The sequence below is a fragment of the Rhinolophus sinicus genome, linkage group LG06, assembly GCF_036562045.2.
Source record: "Rhinolophus sinicus isolate RSC01 linkage group LG06, ASM3656204v1, whole genome shotgun sequence".
Taxonomy (NCBI): domain Eukaryota; kingdom Metazoa; phylum Chordata; class Mammalia; order Chiroptera; family Rhinolophidae; genus Rhinolophus; species Rhinolophus sinicus.
In genome coordinates this window covers 58,784,649-58,811,453 of record NC_133756.1, presented here as the reverse complement: position 1 = coordinate 58,811,453, position 26,805 = coordinate 58,784,649, and the positions used below count along the sequence as shown (strand labels likewise).

Sequence of the window (26,805 nt, the reverse complement as noted above, 5' to 3'; positions counted from 1 at the left end):
TAGAGACCCAGCATCGCATGCTCTGCCTGTTGTGAATGATGAATCAAAATGGAAAGGTTATCATTTTCATTAGCTAGGAAAGAACAAGACCATACTTTTCTCCAAGTGTAATTACAGTGGTTCACTGGCAATATTACACTGCAGTAATTAGTCTAAAGGTGTATGTGAGGGCAGGCTTTTGCACAGACACTAGAAATATTATTTCAGAGTTTAAGGTCACAGCCTTGTGTTTAACATGTTCCAGGCAGCTTTTTTTTTTTTTTTTTTTGGTGGGGGGGAACTAATTTGACTGGAACTAAAGAAAGACATTTGACATTTTCCAGAGTCATGCATTCAGAAACCAGCCAGGTAGAAAAATTGTTTTTTATTATCTACAGAAAAAACAACAAAAAACATAGCTGCAGAAGTAGCATGTCAGAATATTTTGTAGGATAAACAGAGATAGAATTCAAGTTTATTAGGAACGTGATGTAAATAATTATGAGAGCTTTTGATATGTGTGTTTTTATCTCTACTTTTTCCCTAAGGCAATTGGACAGAAAAATTAATTGCTAGAAACTTTTCATGGGAAGCAAAAAATTTCTTTACCTTCTTGTGTTTTCAAGAAATAAATATTTCTCTTACACCAGTCCTCAAATAGTATATATCTGTCCTTTGTGAATGTTTTTTGGATACTCTGAACAGTTATATTGAAATATTGAACTTTAACCTAATATAACCCTTCAGAGTAGAAATCGAATTGAAATTATTTTCCAAAGCCACATCTCAGGTTTTCTGTTTAAGGAAAACAAAAGAAGAGTAAAAAACAAAGTGAAGCGAAAAGTAAACTTGACATAAAGATTATATTTAATTTCATATATGAGTTTAAAAGAAACTTTTTGCTTCTTCTAGTCCAAGGGGTACTTACACCAATAACATTTCTTACTGGGTTAAAAGTGAAGGCCCAGATACTCTGTCTGTTTAATTTTGGTATTGTCTGCCTGCCTTAAAACAATTCCTTTCAGTTTCTCTCTTTAAATCCTTATATAGCCATGTCGAATATTGTTTGTTTTAGGACAAATGGAGAAATATAGTATACTTGAATGAGCATTCATTCAGCAACCAAATTCTGTTGGAAACCACTGTTTTTTTAATGCTAGTGTGTTTCTTGTGTCTGTTATCTGGCCATATGGCTAGAACTGATGTTTCTCACAACTTCAGGCAGTTGGGAAATTTTAAACGTAGATGTGACACAAATAACACAGCTTAACTGGTTATGTAACATACTGAAAAATCTACCCAAAAATTGAATTTAAAAGACGTTGCTTTTTGTTTGTCACAGATGTTTCTCTACTCAAGGAAAAGTCATGCCCCACGGAATTAGATTCATTATGTTGTATGTTTTCTACAGCTAGTAATTAAATAGGAGGCATCAAGTAGTGGGAATGGTTCCAAAGGTACCTCTTCCAGAGTTGCACCTGAACTCCCTGCTTCTTTAACATCATTGTGATTTTGCTATTTGAAACAGCTGATTCTCTTAAAGGTCATATTTTATATTCACTTCATTGCAACTTTATTCTTTAAAAAAAGATAGATATAGATGTAGATATAGATATATTGAAGAGAACATTTATTATTTGGGTTTTGTTGTTGTTTTTTAGGACATGTGGGAATACATTGTAGCAGCTTTTGATCAAAGGCCTAGCTTTCTTATAGTCAGTTTTGCCCAGTATCTTAAAGGGAATTTTAAGAGCCTAACCAATGAGATTTAAAAAAAAAAAAAATCTATGGCTGAGAGGACAAAAGGGTGAGTGGAGAGGTGTTTGCCACTATAAATTACTGCACATAGCAGTTTTCTTGAATCCCTTTGGTAAATAATAGTTAAATACTCACCTACAAATAGTTCTTTGGTGGTTGATCGAAAGCCCTGCCCTCTTCTGTATAAACATAGCAAGTCTTTCTAACTCTCTGTGTATATATTACTGTCATCGTTATTATCTCCAGATAAAATAGAACAGCCCCAAAATGATAACTACCACTGTCTACATTAATTCTTACAAGAGGAAAGAAGCAGCATAACGTTTTCAGTGGCTCTACAATCTTACATTATTGTTAGATTAATTTCCTGAAAACTGAATGTTAGATAGTGTAATTGCAGATTTCCTTAAGAACCATTGACAGTTACTTATCCTAAGTTATAAGCAACTCACACTGTGAAATGTGTGCAAACATTCTAAGTTTTCTTCCAGAAAAATATACTTCTGTGAAACCCGATATTTGTCAGTCTTTTTTAAATAAACAGCTTAAAGTCAAAGTTGGGGGAACTTTCTGTTGTTGCTCCTTGATTTTCAAAAGAGATGAATATTGCAGAAACTTTTATAGGTTTTCAGGGAGGGAAATAAGTCTTTGATAAGTAATATTCCTAGAAACCTTACAACTTTTGGCTGAGATGAGATAGTTTAAAAAAAAAAAAAAGTAAATTATGGTGTATTTAGGTATTGGCATTGTATGATGGAGAGGGGAGAGTTTTTTGTTTTTTTCTTTTTTAATTGTTAGGTAGTCTATTTAGTGCAGCTGTGTTTACGTTTCCTAAATGGTGACTGCCCGAACATGGTGGCAGATCCCTGCATATGAGAATAGGAATTGCTCTTCAAAAATCTTCTTACCAACGTGCTTTAAAATGGCTGTATTTATCAAGTAGCAATGGCAAAAATAATTCTGGGCACAGTCATTCAATACAGCTGGTTTGCTACATCAGACATTTTGACAACCTTATGAAAATAAGTAATTGATATTTTAAATGTTACATTTCACAGTGGAATAAACTTGGAAATGGTATGTTGTGCAGGGTGTCATGCAGGGTCTCTGCTCCCGCTCCCCACACAAGAACACAGGATATGGTGAGGCCACAAAATAATACCCACGGAGCCATAGGTAGGGGAGTTATACCACTATAGTCTCACTGGAGGCTGGATTCACACGACGTGCGATCTGCTGTCCGCTTTTCTGCCAACTGACCGACTCTCTGACTTCCCTCGACTCTCCTCGACTCCCCAATGTAGCCGCGGCAGTTATGTTAGTGGCCAGTGGCTCAATGGTTACAGCTGACAGCCAACTAGCCACAGCTGATGGCCATCTACTACCCGAGCCAGCACTCCTCTACATGAGGCCGAGAGCCTGGAAACTGCTCTCTGGGGCTCTGTCCCCACACGGTAGAATTTTTCAGAATAGTCACATTTCTTTAACCAATGTTTTGTCTGATTTAACTTCTTGGTTATTAAAAATGCATGCTTAGATCATAAATGTAGATTGATACCATGGAGAATTAACAGTCCCATAGTTTTGCTGTCTTTCTCTTAAAAAAAAAAAAAATCAACATGGGGTCATGGCTGCCACAAAGAAGAGACAGTTGCCTGTGACAGCAAAAATGTATATAAGTAAATAGCTGTGTGAATTAATCAGTAATTTCAGAATCATATGCAACATGTGAAATGTTTAGGTGCAAGGACTTAATGACTAGTTTTTGGAGGCATTTTCTTTAGTGTTGCATCCCTCATAACTAAAATTAATGTTTATTACTATTCTTTCATATTGCCAAAATATTTTCGTGAATTTGGATCAGAAGCAGCTTGTTCTGGCTTGTTTCACAACTTTGTTTCAAGAAACAAAGGTATATTTAGAAGATTTTTGTATGTCTTAGAAGCCTTAATTATATTACTTACGTTGAAGGAGGAAATCAGATCAAGTTTTGTTTCATAGTTGTATAAGAAAATAAGATTTCAGACTGTGCTCATTTTATATTACTTCGGTAATATATTATATATATATATATATATATGTATATATATACATATATATACATATATATAATTAACTCTTTGTAGTTAATAGTGTCTTTCAGGAAATTTGAATCCATGATTCTTATATTAGCTGTTAGGTAACTAGCATTCTGGAGTATGCTTTTAAGTTCAGGAGGACACTGCTTACTGGTCCAGAACTGTTTGGGCTGGCATTTATTTTGGATTCTCAGGTGTTTGCCCTTAATCTTTCCTTTTTTCTCCCCTTCTCTTCCCAGATTGGTGAAAGACAGCAAGTGTTAGTAACAGAAGAATCTTTTGATTCCAAGTTTTACGTTGCACACAATCGATTCTATGAGCAGGTAAGAGACACTTCCATGTTCTTACGTTTTCTCCAAAATAAAAAAGAGTTCTGAAAGTAAGTCAGTTTAGGCGAAAGAGACTTAAAAGTGGGGAGGGTTGTAGAGTCTCGCTGCAGCAAGGCTATTTTATAGCATGAAGCCAGCCCGGCTAACGTGGGGCTTATCTCTGGCTTAGTCTACAAACATTCTCTATAAAGGAATGAGTCTTTGACAGGGCTGGCCTTAGGCTTTGGGGAGTTTGGAACAGGCAGTTACCCCTGCCAAAGTCCCCATAGCTGGCAAAGGAGAGGGGAAAGTCCTGCTCAGAGACAGGAAGGATGTCTGCATGGGCGACAGCAGCGTGGAAGGGCAGGGATTTCCTCTCACTGTCACAGCACTCATATAGGTTTGTTCGTTGCTTGGTTGTTTTGTTAGGTTCGTTTAGTTTTAGTGTTTGTTTGTTTTTTTAACTTCTACCTTGATAAAAATGCGGGGGCAAAGGGAAAAGAGTCTATTCCTTGGCTTCAACTCAAGTTGCGCGAACAACTCTGGAGAGCATTGTGAGGATCAAACCAACTTCACTTGGAGAGTTTTCTGCAAGGCCAACCCGAAAGGCTCCTTGCTTCCTTACTCCCCTTCTCTGCCTCCCCTGTAAGCCAGCCTGCCTTGCCCCGCCAGTAGCCAGACTTCTTTCCAGCATTTTGGACTCCACTTTCCCAATTGGTGAAGCAAGTCCCAAATGACTAAAGAGAACTGTGTGCCCACTTCAGGGACATTAGGTTATGAAGATGGGACGTGCCCTCTTAGGTGGGAGACTCTCATGGGGAGAGAGGGATTTCATGGGTCATTCCTGGGTTGTGTTAACTTTTTAGATCAAATGGGTTTTCTTTCTTTTTTGTTCCTTTCTCATCAAATTAGAAGTGAATTTTTTTTCTGTGGGTTGGGGCTGGAATTAGAGCATGGGAGGTCTCTTATGACCAGTGTAAGCAAGTCAGGTAAGGGATGGTCAAGGGCAGCCAACTGTGTGTTGGAAAGCAGGACAGCAGAAGCCAGTGAGGCCAACAGCATTGATGTTCCCCAAGGAACAATCTCAGACTGGGCCCTGGGTCCTCCCGAAACGTCAGGGGAGCTTTGCGAGGCTCAGACTACACATGCCCTGTCCTGTAGAGACTACAGTTGAGGAAGGATTTCCAACACTCCATGTTTGAGCTGAGTCTCTTCCCCAGTTTCCATCTCATTAATTGACTCCAGAGAGCCGTTTTCCTATTCAGGCCAACCTTCTGTTCAGCTGGGGAGGAGCTTGATTGTATTTTGGTTGCCTCTTCCCTCTCCTTTCTCTTGCCATCTGGGTTTTTGCCTCAGCAGGGAACTTTTTTCCCCCTTCATTTTAAAGGCAATGGCATGCCTCATTAGCTGTTTCCTCCAATTTAAAGTAGTCGGGCTTTTTCCAATTATTAAAACCGGAGGGGGAAAAAACACTGAGCCCTTCATTCAGATCAAGGCAGCAGATCAAGGAGAGTGATTTTCCCCCAGAATAGTACCAAATCTCCCTGGGATAGTTTACTCTAGAGATTTTCTTGTTTTATAAAAACTGATGTAAATGGGCTTTCATATCCCGATACTAAAGCTCTTTTAGTTCGCTTGCTTGCCAGGAGTAATTCACCGCCCAGGTGACCTTTTTCCTATACTTTGATGAAGCAGTGTACTCAGTGGTCATAAAAAATCAAACTCAGAAAGACCAAGATCCAATTTTGCCTGTCAGAGAAATTGGCTGTGGAACTTCTGGCTCTCATCTGACTCTTTTTGTCTCTACAACTAAGCATATCAAAGATTTCATAGGAATTATTTTTCTAATAAGATGAGTTCCAGAAGTAAAGATTGTATCAAGATATCAAAGTATTGCTGGATTAGAATTAGTCTATTTATTTTGGATCCCAACTTTAAAAGATTGGCAAGTAGCTCCAGTACTGAAATAGACGTGTGAGGGAGACATAATGCATACAAACTACCTGTAAGTCCCAAAGGAGGGGAAACATTTGCTCGAGATAAACAAGTACTTTTATCAGAAATCTCTAGTGGAAAGAGACCATCTGACAGCTTCCTGTGAACTAGCCAAAGTACCCTTCAGGGTAGCTGGTTCCACGTGTAGGTAGAACTAACAAATACATGCATTTTTTAACAAAACAGAAGAAATGAATGGCAACCATTAGTTAAAGAAGTCATTTACCTCCAAACACCCACGTTTGGGATATTGAAAAGATTGCTTTTAAATATTCTTTCTCTTCCCCCAAACCCCTTGCTCATGCATGCACACACACACACACACACACACACACACAAATATGCAGGCCTTTATTTAAAGTGTTTACTCAAACCATTACTCTGACAGCTAACTTGGAAGGTATTAAAAGTCCAAGGCTTTCATCAGTGTTGTCTCAGTTTTCTTCATTGCACGGGACAGCCATGAGCAGAATATCAAAGGCCTGTCCAAAAGTGACTGACTGACTGCTGGGGGATTTCCCAGGTCTGCTTCCACATGCCTTAGGGCAGCGGGCGTCCTGCAATGAAAGAGCACTGTCTGCAGCTCACCATTCCTCCCGCCACTGCTCCCGGAAGTGCCTTCTCTTCCTACTAGGTCCCCAGGTCCTGGAGCAGCTGGAAGATAGAGCCTACTTGGGATGGGATTCCAGAATAGAGAAAGGGCATTACTGGACAACTGAGGAATTCTGCATAAAGTATGGATTTTAGTTAATAGTAATATATCCATATTGGTTCATTAATTGTGACAAATGTATCATATTAATGTAAAATGTTAATAGTAGGGAAACTGAGTGTGGGCTATACAGGAACTCTCTGTGGTCTCTTTGCAATAATTCTATAAAACTAAGACTGTTCTAAAATTTCTAAAATTGTTTGTTTTACAAAATTAAGCGTTCTGAAATTTTTTTTTAAGGTTTTAGTGCCAAAGAACCCCACTTTCATGGGGAAAATGGTTGAAGTGGACATTTATGAATCAGGAAAGCATTTTATGAAAGGGCGGCCAGTATCAGACGCCAAAGTATACACACCATCCATCAGCAAACCATTAGCGAAAGGAGAAGTCTCAGGTTTAACAAAGGTGAGTAAAAAAGATGCTTTCCTCTGCACCCTGCTAGTAAAACAGCAGCTGTGGAAGCACAGTGATTCCAGAGCATGTTTCTGTTATCATTTATCGTTCCCTTTCTATGTATGCATAAGGTTTTAATCCTTTCTGACAGATTGAAATCTGAATTAGAAAGATGCAGTTTTGCTGATGCCTTTAGGTTTTTTTTTTCTTTCTTTTCTTTGCCTGTAAAGGGAGTAAGCTGTTTCTGCTTCTAAGCTAGAAGCAGAAGGCAAAAGCCATTATTTGCAGGTGAAGGATTTAACACCGAAGACAATCTGAGCCAGTATGTTTCTATGTCAGTAGATCCTGAGTGGAAGGGGGTGAGGAAAGGAGTATTTTCTTGCTTTACCAAGCTGTTTATAATATAGTAAAAACATACCTTTAAACAGGCACTAAACCATGTTAGTGTATATTCTTATGGTACCTTTCTCTAGGGTGTCAGCTGCATGTCTGCTTTAGTCATGTGGAATGAAAATTAAACATTTTTTTTTCTTTCTATAAAAAAGTAACCTGACCCCTGTTTTATACCTTGGTAAATATGGCTGTTTGCCAAAGCCTCTCTTACATTTCATTGAGCCATAGTTGTAAAAGCTGATGGAGTGTGAAATGAAAATGTGTATCACATTTCTAAGCATCATTTGATGTCCTCTCTCCAACACAATTGTTAAGTACTCCAAGAAAAGCATATAGCAATGACTTAACATACGGGAAAAAGATAAGTGGTATTTATCTGGCCATATAATGCCAAAACTGTTTTAATACATGTATTATCTTTTCCCTCAAAATAAATTGCTAGGGCCTGTTAATTAAACTTTGGGAGGAGTGACAAAGAGGGTACTATTATCTGTATTCTCACTTAGTACGGTGATACACTCTGGTGTCCCCAAACACGAGTGACCCCTCTCACGAGCTTGACAAGTGCATGTGAAGAATCTGTGTGTGCAGCCATCTGGCTGATAATGGAAGGATGTCGAATAGCCTTTGTCCAAACCCTGCCAAGTGTGTCATCCTGCTCGACCAGGAGTGAACTCTAAAACTTGATAAGCATAGCCGTTAATGTTTGCTGTTGTTTAAAAAAATAAACGCTACTTGGGGGTTGGGATGGATGGCCAGGACAGAACAATGTAATCCAGCATTTTAATTATATTGCTGGATTGGGGGGTGTTGATACGTTAGCTAACACTTCAGAAATTTTTAAAGGAAATTGGCTTTTTTTTTTTTTTTTTGCTTTTCTGCACAGTGTGTTTTACAAGCTTGACTTTAAAATTGCCACAGTAAAAAGGTTACAACAAATGGCAGTAGTGGGTAAATTATTATTTAAAGGCCCTGACTGATTTAATTTCTTCGTGTATGCCTATTGAAAAGGATGGTGTTTTAAAATATCATCATTGATAATATATAAATCAGGGAAATTAGTGCCCCTTTATTTCTTAACTATAATATTACTTTCTAGAAGGGCAGCCTCATTTAAATTCCATGGGGCAGGCTTTTCTACTCTACTCTTCCTCCCTCTGGCCTGTGAAAGGTGTTGTCATCAGTTCTGCCACCCGCCCGCCTCTGAGTCGCAATGGCCCAAAAGTCCGAGGGACGATGAGGATAAAGGTCAGTTAGCTGCTGGCCCCCGTGGGCCTCTAGCAATAGTCTTCCAGCGTGCCTGAGGCCAAGGGGTCAGGAATATTGATTGGGGTGTTTACATTAAGGTAAACATCAAGCAAGTCCTTTGTCACTGTTTGTGATTTCATATAAATTAATGAACGTAGCTTTGTGCTTCATTATTTGTCAGCTTCAAAGATATGTCGAACTCAGGGTCAAAAAGCCTTCGTTAATGAATTTGTCCTGATGATAAAATGTTTTTGCCGATGATATGAACCAAAATAAACTAAGCAAGAAGAGAACAGCTTCCAATTTTTTTATATGCTTTAGAAGTAGATGATGGAGGTTCTAATCATGTCTCAGACATTTCGGGCTCTTTGAACACTGATCAAGGTTCGTGAATGAAAAAAAATCAGCTTAACTCCGCGGAGGAAGCCTTAGGGTCAGGTCAACCTGGGTTTGCATCTGGACCTGCCAGCTTACCCTGGGCACGTGGCTCCTGAGCTTCAGTTTGGTCTGTTAAATGGGAATGATCATCTCTATCTCATAGGGTTGCTGAAAGGAATACATTCCATAGTGTATGTGAACCACCTAATCCTATCCCAGGACCGTAGTCAATGGTTACTAAGCAGTCATTGCCCTTCCCCCATATCTAGTTGCATCTAGAAAAATCAGATTCCGAAGATGACCTGGCACTAACAGTTTTGGTTTTGTTCGTTATTTTATCACGATCATGCTGCATGAGGGCAGGAGAGGGGGGTGAATTTCTCTATTAGGATAATCTATTCAGTGCCTGAGAACTAATCCCATCAGAATTTCTTCCTTTCAGAATGTTCTAGGCTTTCCTGAGTTTTTCTGGAATGATAATCTGGAAAGGCCAGAGCCTTTAAAGCAAAATATTGTGTTAAAAAATTATTTTCCATGGTAAATGCATTTCCTTATTTGAGAATTTTATGGTTATTCTTTTAAGTATTTAGCCCCAAGCTGCTTTGGACTTATTTTGTCTCACTTTAGGCCCTGTTGACATCTTTCGCTAAAACTGGAGAGAAGTACAACAGATTATAGGTGGAGTCAAAGGTTGGGTGAGAGTCATGAGATCTGGATTACAGAATTCGGACATTTGCGTGCCGTAACACATTGTGTGACCTTTTTACATCACTTAGGTTCCCTGAACCTCAGTTGTCTCTAAGATTCTGTGATTAAAATATTTCATTTGACAAAAATGGATTGAGTGCTGACCCTGTGGCAGGACTTTGAATTCTATAAATACTAATAGAAATCAGGCCTTGCATTTTCAAATAATAATAGGTAAATGCCCGTAACATGAAGGAAAAGGAATGCTATGTTATAACCTAAGTCAAAAGGTTGCTGTCCACTAAGAAATTATATTCTAGTGGAAACAGTATGATTATTACTATTCCTCTTTTCAGTTTGGTTAGAGGAATGGAGGATTGAAAGAAGGGGAGAATAGGAAAGGTAGACAAAATTAACCTGACTAATTTTAGTGAAAATGGGCAGCAAAATGCCACCTCCAACCTAATAGGGAACATTTCTGAACAAGTGTTATTTAAGGATAATTTATTTCAGAAAACAGTTATGGAATAATTATCCAATGGAAGGCATCGTAGATTTCAAAGGGATAAATATAAAAGAAAGGACAGAGCATGAACAATTGTCTGGAAAGTATCAGGGGACTTTGTTTTTAGGAGGAAGAAGGAACGAGAGGAAGCAGGGGATACGTAAGTTTTCTTACCTGGTCTAGGGTGACAATTCTCAGGTATGGTCCCCAGACTTACAGCATCAGGAATATCTGGGAACTTGTTAAAAAGACAAATCCTCACACCTCAACCCAGACCTGAGTCAGAAACTCAGAGTGAGACCCAGTAATCTGTTTTTGAACAAGCTCTCTGGGTAATGCTGATGCCTGGTGAAGTTTGAGAAGCGCTCTTTTAGGAAAATGACTCTCAAGTAGGGAGCAGTGTTTGATATTTAGAAAAGCAGTTTTAATGTTTTAATGTATTATATACAATAAGACCAAATTTTCACAGTACCAATTTCAGAAAATAGAGTTGAATGACTTCTTGGATAATGGACATTGTCTCTCATCTGTATATTAATAAATCTTCCTCAGGGGGTTATAAAAATGATGGTAGAGATAGACAAAAGTTGTAGGTGAGTATGGATGCATTGGAGGAGGGGGTGTGAGTTTTTTAGTGAAAGGGGTCAGAGGAATAGGAACCTTGAGAAAAACACAGTTTTAAGACGTTAAGAGCATTGATATTTTACCATGCTCTCTCATGGAACCTCAAGCTAGGGTAACATATCCTGTTCAATGTGATGATCTTTTTATACAACTGAAGTTTCCTTAGAAGATTGCTACGCTGTTGAGTCATTCCATGTGAATAAAAGCTATGCGTAAACACAACCTAATGTCACCTGTACCAAATCCATGACCATTGGATAATATGAAAAATTATCTGAGAGCCATCGTCAAAGATTGGGATCAATTAGTTGTTTTAGCTCTTTTATGGAAATTTTCTATTATTGAATTTTCGAGCATCCAGAAAAGTAGAGAGACTAGTATAATAATTTCACATACTCATCACCCACCTTTAACAGTTATCAACTTATAGTAGATCTTATGTCATCTGTGCTCTTATTTACTGCCTTCCCCTGCTTATTTTCAAGGAAATCCCATTTATCATTTCATCTAAATATATCAGAAAATATCTCAAAAAGCTGAAGATTCCTTTAAAAAAAAACATAATCACAATATAGTATCACATTAAAAATAATTAACATTAATTTTTTATCCGACCGTATTCACATTTTGCAGTTTTTTAAAGTTTGTCTGGATTGGGATACAAATAAGGTCTTCCATTCATTGCAATTAGTTGGTACGCCTTGTAAATCTTTTTTAATCCATAGGCTCTCTTTTCCCTTTTTGTATTGCAGTTTATTTGTAGAAGAAACCAGGTTGTTTGTCCTGTGGCATTTCCCACAGTGTGGAATTCACTAATTGCATCCGCTCATACAGTTTAACAGGGTTCCATGTTGCCTGTTTGTTTTATAAATTGGTGGTTAGACTTAGAGGCTTAATGAGATTCATATTTGAGTTTTTGACAGGAATATTTGTTATGGTGCTGTGCATTTCCATGATGAGGCATATAATGTCTGGTTGTCTCCCTTTATGATGTTATAGTTGATGAGCATTCCTACATTCATTGAGTCACTGGGGGTTGCAAAATGGTAGCATTCTAAATCTGTCTTTCCTTCCTCATGTATTAGCTAAAAGTACTGCTATGAAGAGAAACTTTCTCATATCAATTTTTATTTACCATGAGGTACAGTTCATGCAGGGAAGGTCAGTAAAGGGCTTGGTACCTTCTATTTACCAGTTTTCAAAATTTGAGTTAATTCCCTAGTGTCTTCCAAAAGTGAAAAATGAGATTTTTCTTAGTATTACTATAAACTTACACATTTTTACGTACTTGATATGCTTTTACCCATTGCAGATACTATACTTAGTTGGTGCTCAAATGGTTGCATTTGGGGACAGTAGAAGCTCTTCAGATTGGTTCCTCAATCCTTTTGACATTTTTTTCCCCAATTCATACTGTCCTTCAAGTCAAATTCAGGAATTGTCTGTCTTAACATCTGCAACTTCTTTTTCCACGCTGAAAACCCCAGTTCCCTGTAACACAACATAATTACGCACTTGCTTTATCTTATAAAACTTACAAAACTGTCTGATGATAACCATACCAACACTACGAGCAACATGTGATTACTAAAAACGGTTTCAGTTGATGTGGTAGTTTTGCATTTGTTTTTGTTCTTAGAGTGTATCTCTCTAAGGACTTACAGGCAAATAATGGTTTTAAAGTCACCTGAAATAGATCCTTTCCACTAGTTACAGCAACAAACCAATATACAATGAGGAACATTTGTTTCACTTTGTTTCCAGTCTTTTCTTAGAGGTTTTTTTTCAATTTTATTTCATAATTATGTAAATTCTTTTGCAAAATCAACTCTACGAAAGTATGTTCTAAGGAATCCACCTTCCACTTACTCTTGTCCCTTCTACCCTGTGACCTCTCTTACCTATTTAAAGATTTATTTGTTTTTGTTTTAGTTTTCACTTTATTCTTTCAATGGTTCAACAAGTACATGGACATATTTTCTGTCACCTTTTTCTCAGACAAATTGTAGACACTTTTGCTATTTTCACTTAACAATATATCTTGACGGTTACTGCCTAACAATATATAGAAATTCAGTGAATGTTTTCAATGATTTTTGTTAGGCTGTTAAACAGAATACATGAAAGTCTATATTGTTCTAGCGTCTGAGATGAATAATATTACCGTACGAAACCCAACATCTTTTCAGTCAAAGAAAAGGTACAATTACCGTTTAGAGACTGTCAGCTCCTACATATGCGGGAGTTGAGTGCAACATCCTGGAAGGTGTCACGGTGACCAGAGAAACAGTAGGATGGTCAGAAGGTAGGAGTGGTCAGACATTTGGCAAAACAAAAAAGGTTCAGAAGCTAACAATGGAGGTGAAAACCTGCATCCCAAAAAAGAAGACGCTTTGGCCAGTGGACTTCAAAGTCTGAAGACCATCCCAATTTAGAAATGAATGCATCTCATTGCCTTTATACATTCGATACCATTATACATTTGATGCATTTATTTTCCTTTGTTGAGTTCTGCTTACCAGACAGTCTTCTGATTATAATTTGCCTTCCTGTGCAAATGTCCCTGCAGGAAGAAAATAGGTTTGTTCAGCCCTCTAGAAGTGTGCCATTAATAAATTGGGATTCTAGTTTTATACACTGGTTTCCTGTGTCCAGTCCACGTGCTCTTTCTTGTGGGTGAAGGTCAGTTTCTGAGCTTTCAAGGCTCTTTGCCAAACCCTGGACCATGTTAAATCCCCAATTCAGCAAAGGCTACCTCATGTGGCCTCTTGAAAGACAGTAAGAGATTTTTCCTCCCTGTGTACCCACCGTGCCGTGGGCTAAATACTCGATGCCTGCTGCTGTGACTCAAAGCCAGCACTTGTGGGGCAAGTTCTGTGCTAAATAACTCACCTGCATTCACTGATATCATCCTCAAAGCCCAGTGAGGAAATTACTGTTATTCCTGCTTCACAGATAAGGAATCTGAGCATCAGTACCTCAATAAATACCTTATCCAGAGTCACAGTTAAAAGGTAGGAGAGGCAAGCCAGGATTTATATCCAGGTCTTACCAACTTTCAAGCCTGTGTTTTTGTTTTTGAATTGTGGTAAGAATATGGTTGTTCAAATATCTCTTTGAGACCTTGCTTTCACTTATTTTGGGTAAATACCCAGAAGTAGAGCTACTAGATCATATGGTAATTCTACTTCTAGTTTTTTTAGGAACCACCATACTGCTTTCCACAGTGGCTGCACCATTTTACATTCCTACCAGCAGGTCACAAGGGTTCCGATTTCTTCACATCCTCATCAACACTTGTTATTTTCTGGGGTTTTGGTTTTGGTTTTGGTTTTTTTGGTAGTAGCCATCCTGATCAGTGTGAGGTCAAGCCTGGATTTTTAAGCCCAGGTCCATGCTGCCTTCCGTTTTGATTTGCATGAGTCTTATTTGATAATGTCTGGACAATAGTTGCCTTTCATATACCAAAGTTACACTGGATTACGAGGTGGGGGAATAAAAGGATGAGAAATGGACAGGACAGTCATCTTCTCTGTGTTCTGTTAAGTCACAGTCAACTTATAACTCTGCCTTAGGAAGACAAGAAAATATGAACACAGCTGCTGCTTACCCAAGGCTAACTAGTTTTACTCCTGATGTTCCTTCTCTTTTTATGGCCTGTATTCTAACAAATCACTTGAATCCTACAATTTCTAAGATCAATACTTAAGAAATCAGAGCTATTTAGTGTCTGGTAAAAGACAGAAAAGAAGAAAATTCTCTTCTAATTCTAAACTTATAAGCAGCCAGTTTTATTACAAAGTTTTTCTCATCTTGAGTATATTCCTAGCAGTTAAGAATTGCTTAAAGAAAGAAAAAGTAGGGTGGTTTTGTGAAAAGAGCTCAGGATTTGGAGTCTGTCAGGTTTCCGTTCAAACAACAATTACAATTTCTCTGGTCTTGTACAGCTGACTTCCCTGAATCACAGTTTCGTCATTTGTAAAATGGACATAACTGATTCACAAAGGATTAAATTAGGTAATGTGTATGTAGTGCCTGGTACATAGTAGGTATATTAATATTTGATGAAGGAATTCAATAAATATAGCTTTAAAAACCAGTAATTTCCTGGTTTTTATTTTAATTTTTTTACTTTGAATTTTTAAAAAATACTTTGTTTCCATTGGTTTTCACTCTACAGTAGAGTGTAGCAATTAAGAACATGGATTCTAGATTCTGATTACCTGGGTTTGAATCCTTGTTTCACCACTTACAAGAAATATGACCCTGGGAAAGTTACTCAAGATCTTTCCACCTCAGTTCTCTCCTCTGGAAATGGGGATAATAATACTGTGTTTCCCCAAAAATAAGACCTAATCGGAAAATAAGCCCCTAGCATGATTTTTCAGGATGACATCCTCTGAACATAAGCCCTAATGCGTCTTTTGGAGCAAAAAACAATAAAAGACCTGGTCTTATTTTCGGGGAAACATGGTAGTACGCACTTCATAGGATTTACATGGATATGGCTTAGCCGTCAGTAAATGTTGGCTACTATTAATATTACCATTATCAATTTGTGATACAGGCCAAGGCATTGTTTTACTTTAAGCAATGAAGGTGAAAAGCACAACCTTTTATCATTTTAAACGCAATCGTCAGCCATGATATCCTACAAGATGGCAGATGAAAGCAGACCAACTTAGGAGTTTCCTCACATAATGAGAGTGACAAATTAACAGAAAAAGGCTCAAGAACAATCTTGTAGCATTGGCTGTTCTTACTGACAGACATTTTTCCTCTTATTCTTTATGTCCCTTATAAAGGAGAATATTCTAGAATGGCGAGCTGCATCTACCATTCTGTTTCTCACAAATGAAGGGAAGACTGCCCCAGGGTGTCTGGCTGCCACCTGTTTCTCATCTATTGGGACTTTGATCCTAATAATGGATTCACTTGAGCAGTTAGATAGCTCAGCACCAACCCAGCCAACTGCGCTTAGAAAGGAAGCAGAAGTTTTCAAGGGTGGCATGGTTTGCCTCATTACCAGACAAAGGGCCAGCAGGATATTCAGGTGTACTGAGTTTTATGTACAGGCTATGCTGTATTTTCAGAGCTTTGACCCTTAGAAAAGCACCGTTAAAATGCTTTCCTCTCCGTCTAACATTCATTTCCAAAGCCACTGAAGTGAAAGGGTCTATTAGTTCAGGGCCAGATTTGAAAGCACATGAACACTGCATTCATGAGGTTAAAGAAATGGCTTAATAATTAAGTTAAAACAGTTGAAAGTGGATCTGATTTCAAACAGATCAGCTAACCGTGTTAGAGGCAAATAAGGGCGTGTTCCTTCCTCCTTTTCCTTCCACCCCCAGACACTGGATCCAACCCCAAGCAGTTTTTCTCATTTCTTGTTTTCTTTTTTAACTTTATATAAAATTGAGTTCTTCATTTGTCCGTATGTTAAATTGGTGTCACAAACAGTTAAAAGCATAGTCCATGTAATCTTTAGTCCATTTTCTCATATTGCATCTAATTAATTTCTTTTGCACGTCCATTAGGGCATATTTGGGTTTCCCAGTCTAGATCCATAGGTTTTATTCTGTGCTGCTGAGCTATATTTTACTGGACATTACAGCTGAACTAGTATGATGATGTTGATTCAAAATGTGTTTGGTATGTTTGCATTACTTTCCATCCTCCAATTTGAGTACCTTCCAAAGTGTCATCAGAGCGAGCCAATGCTGAACAGTTAGCTTTCTTCGTTTCACTTCCATCACCAGTCGTGCAATCACTGATGATCATTTTCCTCCTCCTGAGGCTTGTAGCTGGGGCATGGTGAAGGGAATGGCGTGTATCAAGGAATAATTGTGAGTTGGTAGTAATAGCTACCACGCAGCGAGCCTCTACTGTGTGCTTGGTGTTAAGGCTTTGTGCCCCTGTTACCTCAATTTATCATTCTAGCCTGGGCTAGGACACAGGAAGTGTTCTTCACACTGCTGTGCAAGCACAAAGAGGCATCATAGGGTGGGATGGGCAGATACTTTCCCCATGTCTCTGTCCTTTGCCCATGTTGGGGGGAAGGAAACAGTGAGCTAAGGCAAAGGCATGGGCAGACTCCCAGAGCAAGGAAGGGCTGAGGGCAAGAGAAGAGATTCAGGCCCCCTGAGCTTGAATCACTCACACCCACATGCAGGTAATACCTGGCTTCTTATGATATGTTTCAGCATCATTGAACATAATGTTATCTAGGCACTAGACTGAATATTGGATATAGAACTAATAATTGTGATTTTGAACTTTAAGGAGATTTTAGTCTGGATTTTCTGGTAGTACTGCTATTCTGTTGTAACCCGTGTCGGGAGGGATTGGGATGAGGGAGAGGGTCTTATGTAGGTGCCCTAGCTGCCCTGTGCAATATAATTGCTCTTGTGGTTGAAGTTTTATAGGTGATCTTTATCAAATCTAAATGAATTCATTAGGAACAAAAGTTATTCTTCATCATAAAAGCACCAAATGGAAAAAGCTTCCTTATGAAAACTAAAGCCATATTTCAGAAACCCCCAAACCTAAAAGGCCATCTGAGCCCAATCTCCATCCCTACTGGCTGGGGTGAGGCCGACTCCAGGAGAATATTATCTCCTGTGACATTTAAACCTAGGTGTCCAGAACAGTTCTTTCATGCTTTCATTTTAGCTACATTACTTTTCCTTCAAATATCTTTCCTTACGCAGTCAACAATTATCAATGCCAAGTATGACCATATGTCTCAGTTTATCTGGGACAGTCCTCGTTTTTACCCGCTGTCCTGATACAACTAATAGTAGTGCCCTTTTTACACTCCCGCAAAGTATCCTGGTTTGGATGATAAAGTATATGGTCATCCTGTCAGTTCTAAAATACACACAGCACCGTGCCAAGCACTGCTTGGGATGCAGAAGTGTAAGAAGTGATTCTTGCCCTCAAGGAGTCGAAAGTCTAGTTGGGAAGAGAAGATATGTGCGTATGAAACAAAATCTATAATATATCAAGTACTACATTTGATGGCATCATATCATAAAGGATTGGAAGATAGGAAACCTCTGAAGACTTGTGTTATGGGTCAGGGTTCTTTGTAGACAACAGAAAACAGTTCAGTTAGTTTAAACAGGAAGGAGTTTAAAAAGGGATACTAGAGAGTTCATAGACTTGTTGGAAGGTCTGGGGAGTAGACTTTGCTGAGTTGTCCAGAAAAAAAACCCCAGAACCACATAGAGGCTGCTGGTAAGAGATATTTCCTCTGCCCTCTGCCCCAGCAAGGTAGAGCTCCCTATCTGTTTCCTCATGAACTTTACTTTACAATCAGTGTCTCACATGTGTTGTATCTGAGTTTGGAACCTGGGTCTCAAGATTGCACCCTAGGAACAAATATAGGATGGGGAATGTTCTTTGGAATCTATATTAGTAAGGTAGAATTTACAGAGTGGAGAACTATCAATATGGAGAGGGTATTCAAACAATTTCCACTACAGAGGATTTCATGGATGTGATGAGATTATAACTGGACTTTGAGGGTAAAAAGGACTTAATCAGGCAAATAAAAAAGGAAATTTTCCATATAAGAAATTTTTCTCAATGAGAATTTTTTTTGTTTATCTCCAAGTGGTGGAGTGCACAGAAATAAATATGGCTTTATTTGGGCATCCATAAGCAGATGTGGGCAGTTGGGAGAAGGTGGAAAATCACATTCACTATGAAAATTGGAACCTCCAGGTTTTAAAGTCCAATAGAGAAATTATACCTAACACGTTAAACAGTAAATCACATGTATTAGTGCATGATAAGTTAGGCAGTAACAAATTAACTCTGAAATTTCAGCCTTAACATAACAAAGGTTTATTCCCTGCTCATACTACAACACGTCAAGTACCATTTAGTGGGCAGCTTGGAATCAGGTATTGTCTGTTCCACACAGTCACTCAGGGACTCAGGTTGACTGCAAGAACAGAATTGCTGGAGAACCAGGCTTTTCATTGCCCCAGCACAGGAATGGCCTATGGTATTTCTCTTTACATCCATTGGCCAGAACTAGTACATGGCTCTACTACCTAACTTCAAGAGTTTGGGAAGTACATGTTCCTATATACATAAGAAGAAGATAAGGGTGAATACTAGAAGTTTTTACCTCGCATGTTGGAAAGTTTTTGAGCACGAGCATAACAGCATAAATCATCTGTGTGAAGAAAAGCTCATGAGAGCCAGGGCTACCTGTCTGTTCTTTTCACCACCAGCTCCGGGCCCGAGCACAGTGCATGGCTTGGAGTTGGTGCTCAGTACATATCTGTTGAATGAACTTGGCTTTCAATGACATGCAGGGTGGAATGGATGTTTTCTCCACCAGAGGCGGGGCAATTGAAAATACATAAAAAGGTTGAAATCTTCTGTAACTTCAATTTAGGAAATTAGTGTATTCTTCAAGGGCTAAAAAAGTCACAGTCAAGCCACCCAACCAGCTCTTTGAAGTCATTTGACGTTTCAATAAGCAAATTGCAAAAGCCCCTTTTTAAACTGATAATAATCTTGCAAATTTAAATTCTTTTCACAGGAACTGTAAGGATGCATACTTCAGAGCCAGGCATGCTTTCTAACCATAAATTTTAGTTTTCTTTTCCTTTTACTTTCTAGTGATAGCTTGTTTCTCCTGTCCTACTCAGGGTACTGACTTTGAGTGGTGCCTAAAATAATAGAACTGTGAATATCTTTGTTTTCTAACATAGTTTGCAAAGTTTTAAATTTAAAGGGCTTTGGAGAAATAAATTTTCTTTTGTCCTTCTATCTCCCCAATGCAATTCTGTAAAATTACTGAGAAACATAAATATTCAAGCCATATGTCAAGTTGACAGTTATCTAGTAGGAAGTCATCCTATAAAAATAGGATGCAATGCCTTTCAGATTTGCCACCACTTGAGAGAGAAATCCAAGGACCACAAAAGTAAAGAACTCTTGCTGATGTACTTCATCATGATCAGCATTTTCCTTCTAGACGCTCCTGGCTCCCAGGGCTTCTTTCTTGCAAGCATGCGTTTCGAAAGAATCAGGTATCCCCAGCACATGAGCTTAGCGGTTATGATGTAAGGATTTGAAACTTTGACTCTATCCCTTACTAACTACATGATCATTGGCTGGTCATGCTCTAGGTATATTTCCTCTTTTATAAAATTGAGGGTAACAGAATCCATTTGATAGGGTGATTTTGAAAGTGAAGTGAGATCATGCGTGGGAAGCATTCAGAGCCGTACCTGGCACATAGGAAGTGATCAGTGCATATGTGGTATGAAATTGGTAGCATGGTGATAGCCAGTGAAGATTCATCTAGGCCTAGTTAATCAAGATACTAATAATAATAGGTCCACGGGTATGGGTTATGTTTTGCCGAAATCACATATATATCATGAGAAGAAGACGTCGTCATTGGTCTTTTCAGGCATATTTATAACCAGCAACAGCATTTGTAAAGTACAGTTGCCTAAAATAAATACTTTGTTATTGTGATTAAGTTCCATTTTGTTATTGTGATCAAAGTTCCACTTTGAGTGGCTCTTTTCTTTTCTGTTATCCTTCAGATGAGATCAGTTCCTCTGAACAATCACAGAGCACCCACAGTATATGATAGTGCTATTTGCTACGGGTCTTCTTCTTTTAAATATTCTTGTGGGAGGTGATTGTCTCTTCTCTGAACTGCGTATCTGAAAATAAACAGAAACAATCTGCCTAACTGGTCTCCCTATTTCTGCCTTCTATACAGATCAGATCATGTCTCTCTTCTGCTCATACCCATATGCTGGGATTCCACATGACCCAGCATATGTACCCACATATTGAAAGCAGGCACTCAAACAGATACTTGTACACCAGTGTTCATAGCAGCATTATTCTCAATAATGAAAAGGTGGAAACAACCCAAGTGTCCATCAACAAATGAATGGATAAATGAAATGCGGTATATACATACAGTGGAATTTTATCCCTCTATAAAAACAAATGATGTTCTGATACATAATGCCACATGGGTGAACCTTGAAAACATTATGCTAAGTGAAATAAGCCAGACACAAAAGGACAAATATTATATGGTGCTACTTATCTGAAAGATCTGGAATAGGCAAGTTCATAGAGACAGAAAGTAGATTTGAGGTTGTCAGGGGCTAAGGGTGGAGATGAGGAGTTATTTCCTAATGGTTACAGAGTTTCTGTTTGGAGTGATGAAAAAGTCTTAGAAATAGACCATGGTGTTGGCTGTACAACATGACGATTTGTAATTAATGGCACTGAATTGTACACTTAATTTAAATGGTAAATTCTATTATATATGTGTATTTCTTAACACAATGAAAACTTAAAACTAAAGGAAAAAAATGTGTTTCCCAGTCACACTCAGAGTGGGATCCAAAGTCCCTGTAATGGCCTACAAGGCTTAGTGCCTTGGCCCCTCCCCCATTGCTTCGCTGATGTTACCGTTGATCTTTCTCCCCGTCAGGCGCTTTAGACCAGCCATACTGGTCTTCATGGTCCTTGAACTTGAACACAGCAGATACCCTCCCACAGTAGGGCCTTTCCACTTGCTCGTCCCTCTGCTTATGAGCTTCTCTTAGACGCTTATGTGACATGTCTGTCACCTCCTTCATTCAGGTCTCTGCTGAAAGATCCCCTTAGTAGTGAGGCCTTCCTGAAGAACCCTCTGTAAGCTAGTCACCCCATCGTCTGTCACACCCCCTTTCTGTACTCTGTTTTTCTCCATGACACAACTCCCCATCAGGCATACTAAATATTTATGTGCTTCTTTGTCTCCAGTTATAAAAATGGAAGCCCCACCAATGAGGCTGGTCTATTTCGCTTTATTCACTTCTTTGTCCTTAATGTTTAGAACAGTGCTTGGCATGGAGCAAATGCTGAGTAAATGTCTGCTGAGTGGATGAATGCATGTATTTGTGCTGGAGATATAGGTGCATCCCTTACTAAAACGGAATACAGGACCAAATATCGGGTCATTCTATATTATCAGTTAGCTATATTATTAGGTTGGTGCAAAAGTAATTGTGGTTTAAAAGGTTAAAAATGATTGCAGAAACCGCAGTTACTTTTGCACCAACCTAATACAAATGCCTCATGACAAACCACCACCAAACCTTAGTGGAGTTCAGCTGATCTCAGCCGGGCTTACTCATGCATCTTCAGTCAACTGGAGGGTAGCTAAGCAACTCTTCTAATCTTGGTGGGGCTCACTGCAACGTCTGATAGTTCAGTTGCCTGATCTCGATGGCCTCAGCTGGGACTGTTGGGATGAATCCACTCTGTTCCGTGGGTCTCATCCTGTAACAGGCTAGCCTGGGCACGTTCTCACAGTGAAGGCAGAAGGAAAACAGCAAACAAGTGCTCTTCAAGCCTCGGCATGCTTCGTGTTTGATAGCATCCCATTAGCCAAAGTAAGTCCCACAGTCAAGACCAGGGAGAACACCACAGAGCTCTGTGAGAGAAAGCACAGATACAGGAGGTGTATGAAGGCTTGGGACCACTAATGCATTCATTCTGCCACACCCTATGAAATTCCAGCTTTCTTGCTGGAGGGCTGCACATCTTTCCACCCTCTTTCTGTCGTCTCACAGGAACTCACATTCTGCTTCAAATTTAGATCCAGTCACTCCAGCTCTACAATTGTATCTTGGTTTTAGATATTGAGTTGCAAAACTGGAAGGGTTGGATCTAGTTAAAAAAAAAAAAAAAAAAAAGACAAAACTCATTTTTCACATAAAGAATCCAAAATCTAAATGTTAGTAGAAGTTAAGGAATTGTTCATGGTCTCCTATTAGGAAACTCTATAGAGTATGGTGGTGTTCTCTGACGTGTACGTATGTACCCAACAACTCAACTCAACATGATCACCCTTGGGGCCTGTGGTAGGCAGAAAAAGAGCCCCCCAAAGATGTCCATGGTCCTAATCCCAGGAACCTGTGGATGTCAGGTTACTCGGAGAGGATGGGAGATTAAGTTATAGATGGACTTAATTTGCCAGTCAAGTTGACCTTAAAGAGATTATCCTGGATTATCCAGGTGGGCCCAGTGTAATCAAGATAATCCTTAAAATAACATGGCAGCAGGGGAATCAGAGGTCAGAGTGATGAGAATGCTGATTTTTGAAGATGGAAGGGGGTCAGGAGCCAAGGAATGCAAGCTGGAAAAGGCGAGGAAATGTGTTCTCCCCTCGAGCCTCCGAAGGACAACTACACTTCATTTGATTTTAGTCCAATGAAGCTCATTTCAGGCTGCTGAGCTCCAGAACTGTAAGATGATAAATTTGGGTTGTTTTAAGCCACTCAGTTTGTGGTAATTTGTTACAGCAGCCTTAGCAAATGAATACAGGGACTGATGTTATCCCATAGACTCCAACTAAAAACTTTCCTGTTGGTCTGCAATGCCTCTGTTATAAATAATGTTTCCACATATGTGTAAATCAGTTTCTAGTCCTGTATCTGGCATCTTTTTGTATTAGTTATCTTTGGCTGTATAACAAACTACCTCAAAATTAGCAGCTTAAAGCAACAAATATTTATTATCTCAGTGCTTCTGTGGGTCAGAAATCTGGGTTCAGCTTAGCTGGATGCCTTTGTCTCAATGCCTGTCATGAGGTTACAATCGGTGTCACCCAGGAGTGTCATCTCAACTGAAGGCTCATTGGAGTGGGGGGGTGGGGGTGACTGGGGGAGGGAGGATGTGCTTTTAAATTCACTCAGTGCTGATGCCAGGATTCAGTTTCTTGTGGGTTGTTAAATTGAGGTCTCAGTCCTTTGTTGGCTGTTGGTCAGAGGTCTCCCTCAGTGCCTTCTCATGTGGGCTTCTGCATAGGATAGCTCACAACATGGCGGCTGGCTTCCCTCAGGGCAAGCAAGCAGAGAGAGTGAGAAAGGTGGAAACCACGTTTTTTTGTAACCTAATTTCAGGAATGACATCCCATCGTTTATGTTGAGTGTTATTAATTAGAAGCAAGTCAGTAAGTTTAACCCAGAGTCAAGAGAAAAGAATTACACAAGGATGTGAATACGAGGACGCAGGGATCACTGGGGGCCATCTTAGAGGCTACCCGCCACACTTTTATAGTCAGATACATTATTAAATCTCTTCATCTTCTCCCAGTTATTTTAAGTGACTTTTGATAGGATTATTATTTTTCACTTTAAAAAAAAAGTTCATATTCAAAATAGAAAGGGAGAATGGGCATGCCTTGGAATGGATTTTTGGAAGAACGTGTAAGGGAACTTAGGAAATGATAGAAAAATAGGTAGAAGTGTGAACTTTCTTCAGGTGACTGAGTTTAATGTAATTATAGTACATACCATGTAATTTTTTTAAACTAGTTTATCTGAATTTTCCAAGCTGAATAATATCGTAGTTATCTACAGGAAACATTTTACATGTTAGCTCATCATTTATGAGACTCATTGAGACAGAACAAAGCACCTGCCATGTGCTTTATTCATTTTAGGCAGTTCATGGAGCTCAATGATGCTAAAACCTTATCTCCAGTGTCATTGAAAATGATACTTAGAACAGGATGAGAGGATTGCATTGTATTTGGTTGGTGCAAAAGTAATTGTGGTTTTTGCAATTTTTAACCTTTTAAACTACAATTACTTTTGCACCAACCTAATAATAGCAGTTAACATCACACATGGCCTCTTTTTCATTTAAAGCGCAAATATCTGCCAACACACTATCATGGTTACCTAATTGGAAGAAATCCTTAGGAGTAATTTTTTTGAGTTGAATTGATTACTTAAAGATTAGCTTCAATACACCTCGTTGTTATATTTGTCAACATCCTATTCACAGCTTCCTGTATCTACTTCATGGAATGTGGATGGTTTCTGTGCGGTTCTGTGGTGGTGAAAGGACTTCATCATCCGTAGAGCATCTTGACCCAAGTCACTTTTTCTGGCTTCCTTACGCTTTGCCACCCCTGTGGAGCAGCTTTCACTTGTACTCATGCTTATCTCCAACCAACAATTGGGACTAGATTAGTTCAGATTTCTGCCACTATCGTGAACGTTATGATTATAGACTTTATAGTTCTAAATGCGCTTCTTTGTTCCTTGTTTATTTCAAGACTGTGTGTGCGCGCATGCGTGTATGTGTGTGTGTATTTGTCTATACGTCTGTGGCTGATATTTATTTAGCAGAAGAGAGACCTGCATAAGTTCTAGTAATTTCCAAACTTGGACATAGTAAATAAATAACTAGGGTTTCCCTTAAGTACGACTAGTATGAAAACCTCTTTGGAGAAAAAAAAATTTACTACCAATGAAGAAGTGCAAATAATGTATCTCCAGTTAAGACGCCAGACTTCTGATAACATACCCTTTTGGCAAAGCTTGCAACCTCTCATTTTTTGGTAGAACTCGAGAGGTTATGTATAAACAAATGGCAGTGCTCTATTGTGGCATAGGTTTTTATACTGTATTATCTATTCTCTCTCTGATTCTTCTGCCCTACCCCACCCCCCTTATTTTGGTCAATGAAACAAGTAAGACATTGAGAAAGTGTAAGTTCATTTGAATGGACATTGGTGCTAAGAAAAACTACAAAGGTTAAGGAAGGTGCAGGTATTCAGATAGAAACCTACAGCTGGAGGGTCGGGAAGGCATTCCAACACTGAGCGGCTACCTTTGTTCATTCCTTATTATCAGGGACTGACGGAGCTGATGGTATTAGGAATGCTCACCTTAAGAGGTGCTTCCTTAAATTTATATTATGGGGAGTAATGTGCACTTCTGATCAATAGCTTTCTGATAGGAAGATGATTTTGTATTCAAAGTAAACTTTTCAAAGTCAGGAGATTTTGAGTTTTTTTCTGATAGTATACCCACACTGCAAAATATATATATATTTTAAGAAAATGTCCTTGAATTGATCACATATTTGGTTTCAATAGATTTTCTGCATAGGCCATATGTTCAGGCTCAGTTAAAAGAAAAATGATTCTAAACTCTAATTGATCTTGAGTTATGAGCCATCAAATGATTTTTTTCTTCATCCCTGTTTGCGTCCACTTCAAGCTCTAACAGTGCCTTGGAGCCACAAGAAAAATGTACACATAAGAAATATTTTGAATCCATTAAAAGAAGTTGGGAGCTTACGAGTCATTTTCATTATCTCTTGAGTCGGATGAGATGAGAGTTTATACAAAATAATTATTAGATGATAGGTAGATGCCAAGCTGTGGTGTTTGATATGATTATCTCTTTTTTTCATTTAGCGTGGTTAAGTCAGAAGGTTGAGAGTTCTGAAAGAGAGGGATCACCAAGACCATGCAGGAGCACGTCAGATCTTTTCCTTTGGTGAATGTCAAGGCAAAATTATTCAGAATGTAATCCGAAATGCATTTGATCATCCAGTAGATAGTTTAATAATTTATGTTTGGCCTTATTAGCAAAGCCTTGTGTTTACTCTGCTTTCACCAAAACAAGATAAGAAAACCAAGATTATACTGATTTTTTTTTTTTGGTGTGTGTATTTTCCAGCTTAAAGTATTTTCTTTGTGAGTTTAATGACCTGATAGCAATTACACATTTGAGGTGAGAGGGGGAGGGAAAAATTACATATGAATAACATCTGATTTATAATTGCTCATGCCCAAAAGTAATACCGAAAGGCTCGTCAGTACTCTGCTGTCATTGCATAATTGTGTGACAGAGATTTTAAAATGTAAGTGTTCTCCCAAAATAAATGAAAAGTGTGATT

General features: G+C 38.7%; 1 protein-coding gene across 4 annotated transcripts in view; it reads left to right on the top strand.

The window, feature by feature from the left end:
* The window catches only part of CDKAL1 (CDKAL1 threonylcarbamoyladenosine tRNA methylthiotransferase), a 615,432-nt gene that overhangs the window by 577,125 nt on the left and 11,502 nt on the right, over nucleotides 1-26,805 (top strand). For all 4 annotated transcript variants that reach the window (XM_019734279.2, XM_019734280.2, XM_074335173.1 and 1 more), the window contains exons 14-15: nucleotides 4,055-4,138; nucleotides 7,071-7,235. In XM_019734279.2, the coding sequence (XP_019589838.2) occupies nucleotides 4,055-4,138; nucleotides 7,071-7,235 (249 nt within the window). The remainder of the gene's footprint in view (nucleotides 1-4,054; nucleotides 4,139-7,070; nucleotides 7,236-26,805) is intronic.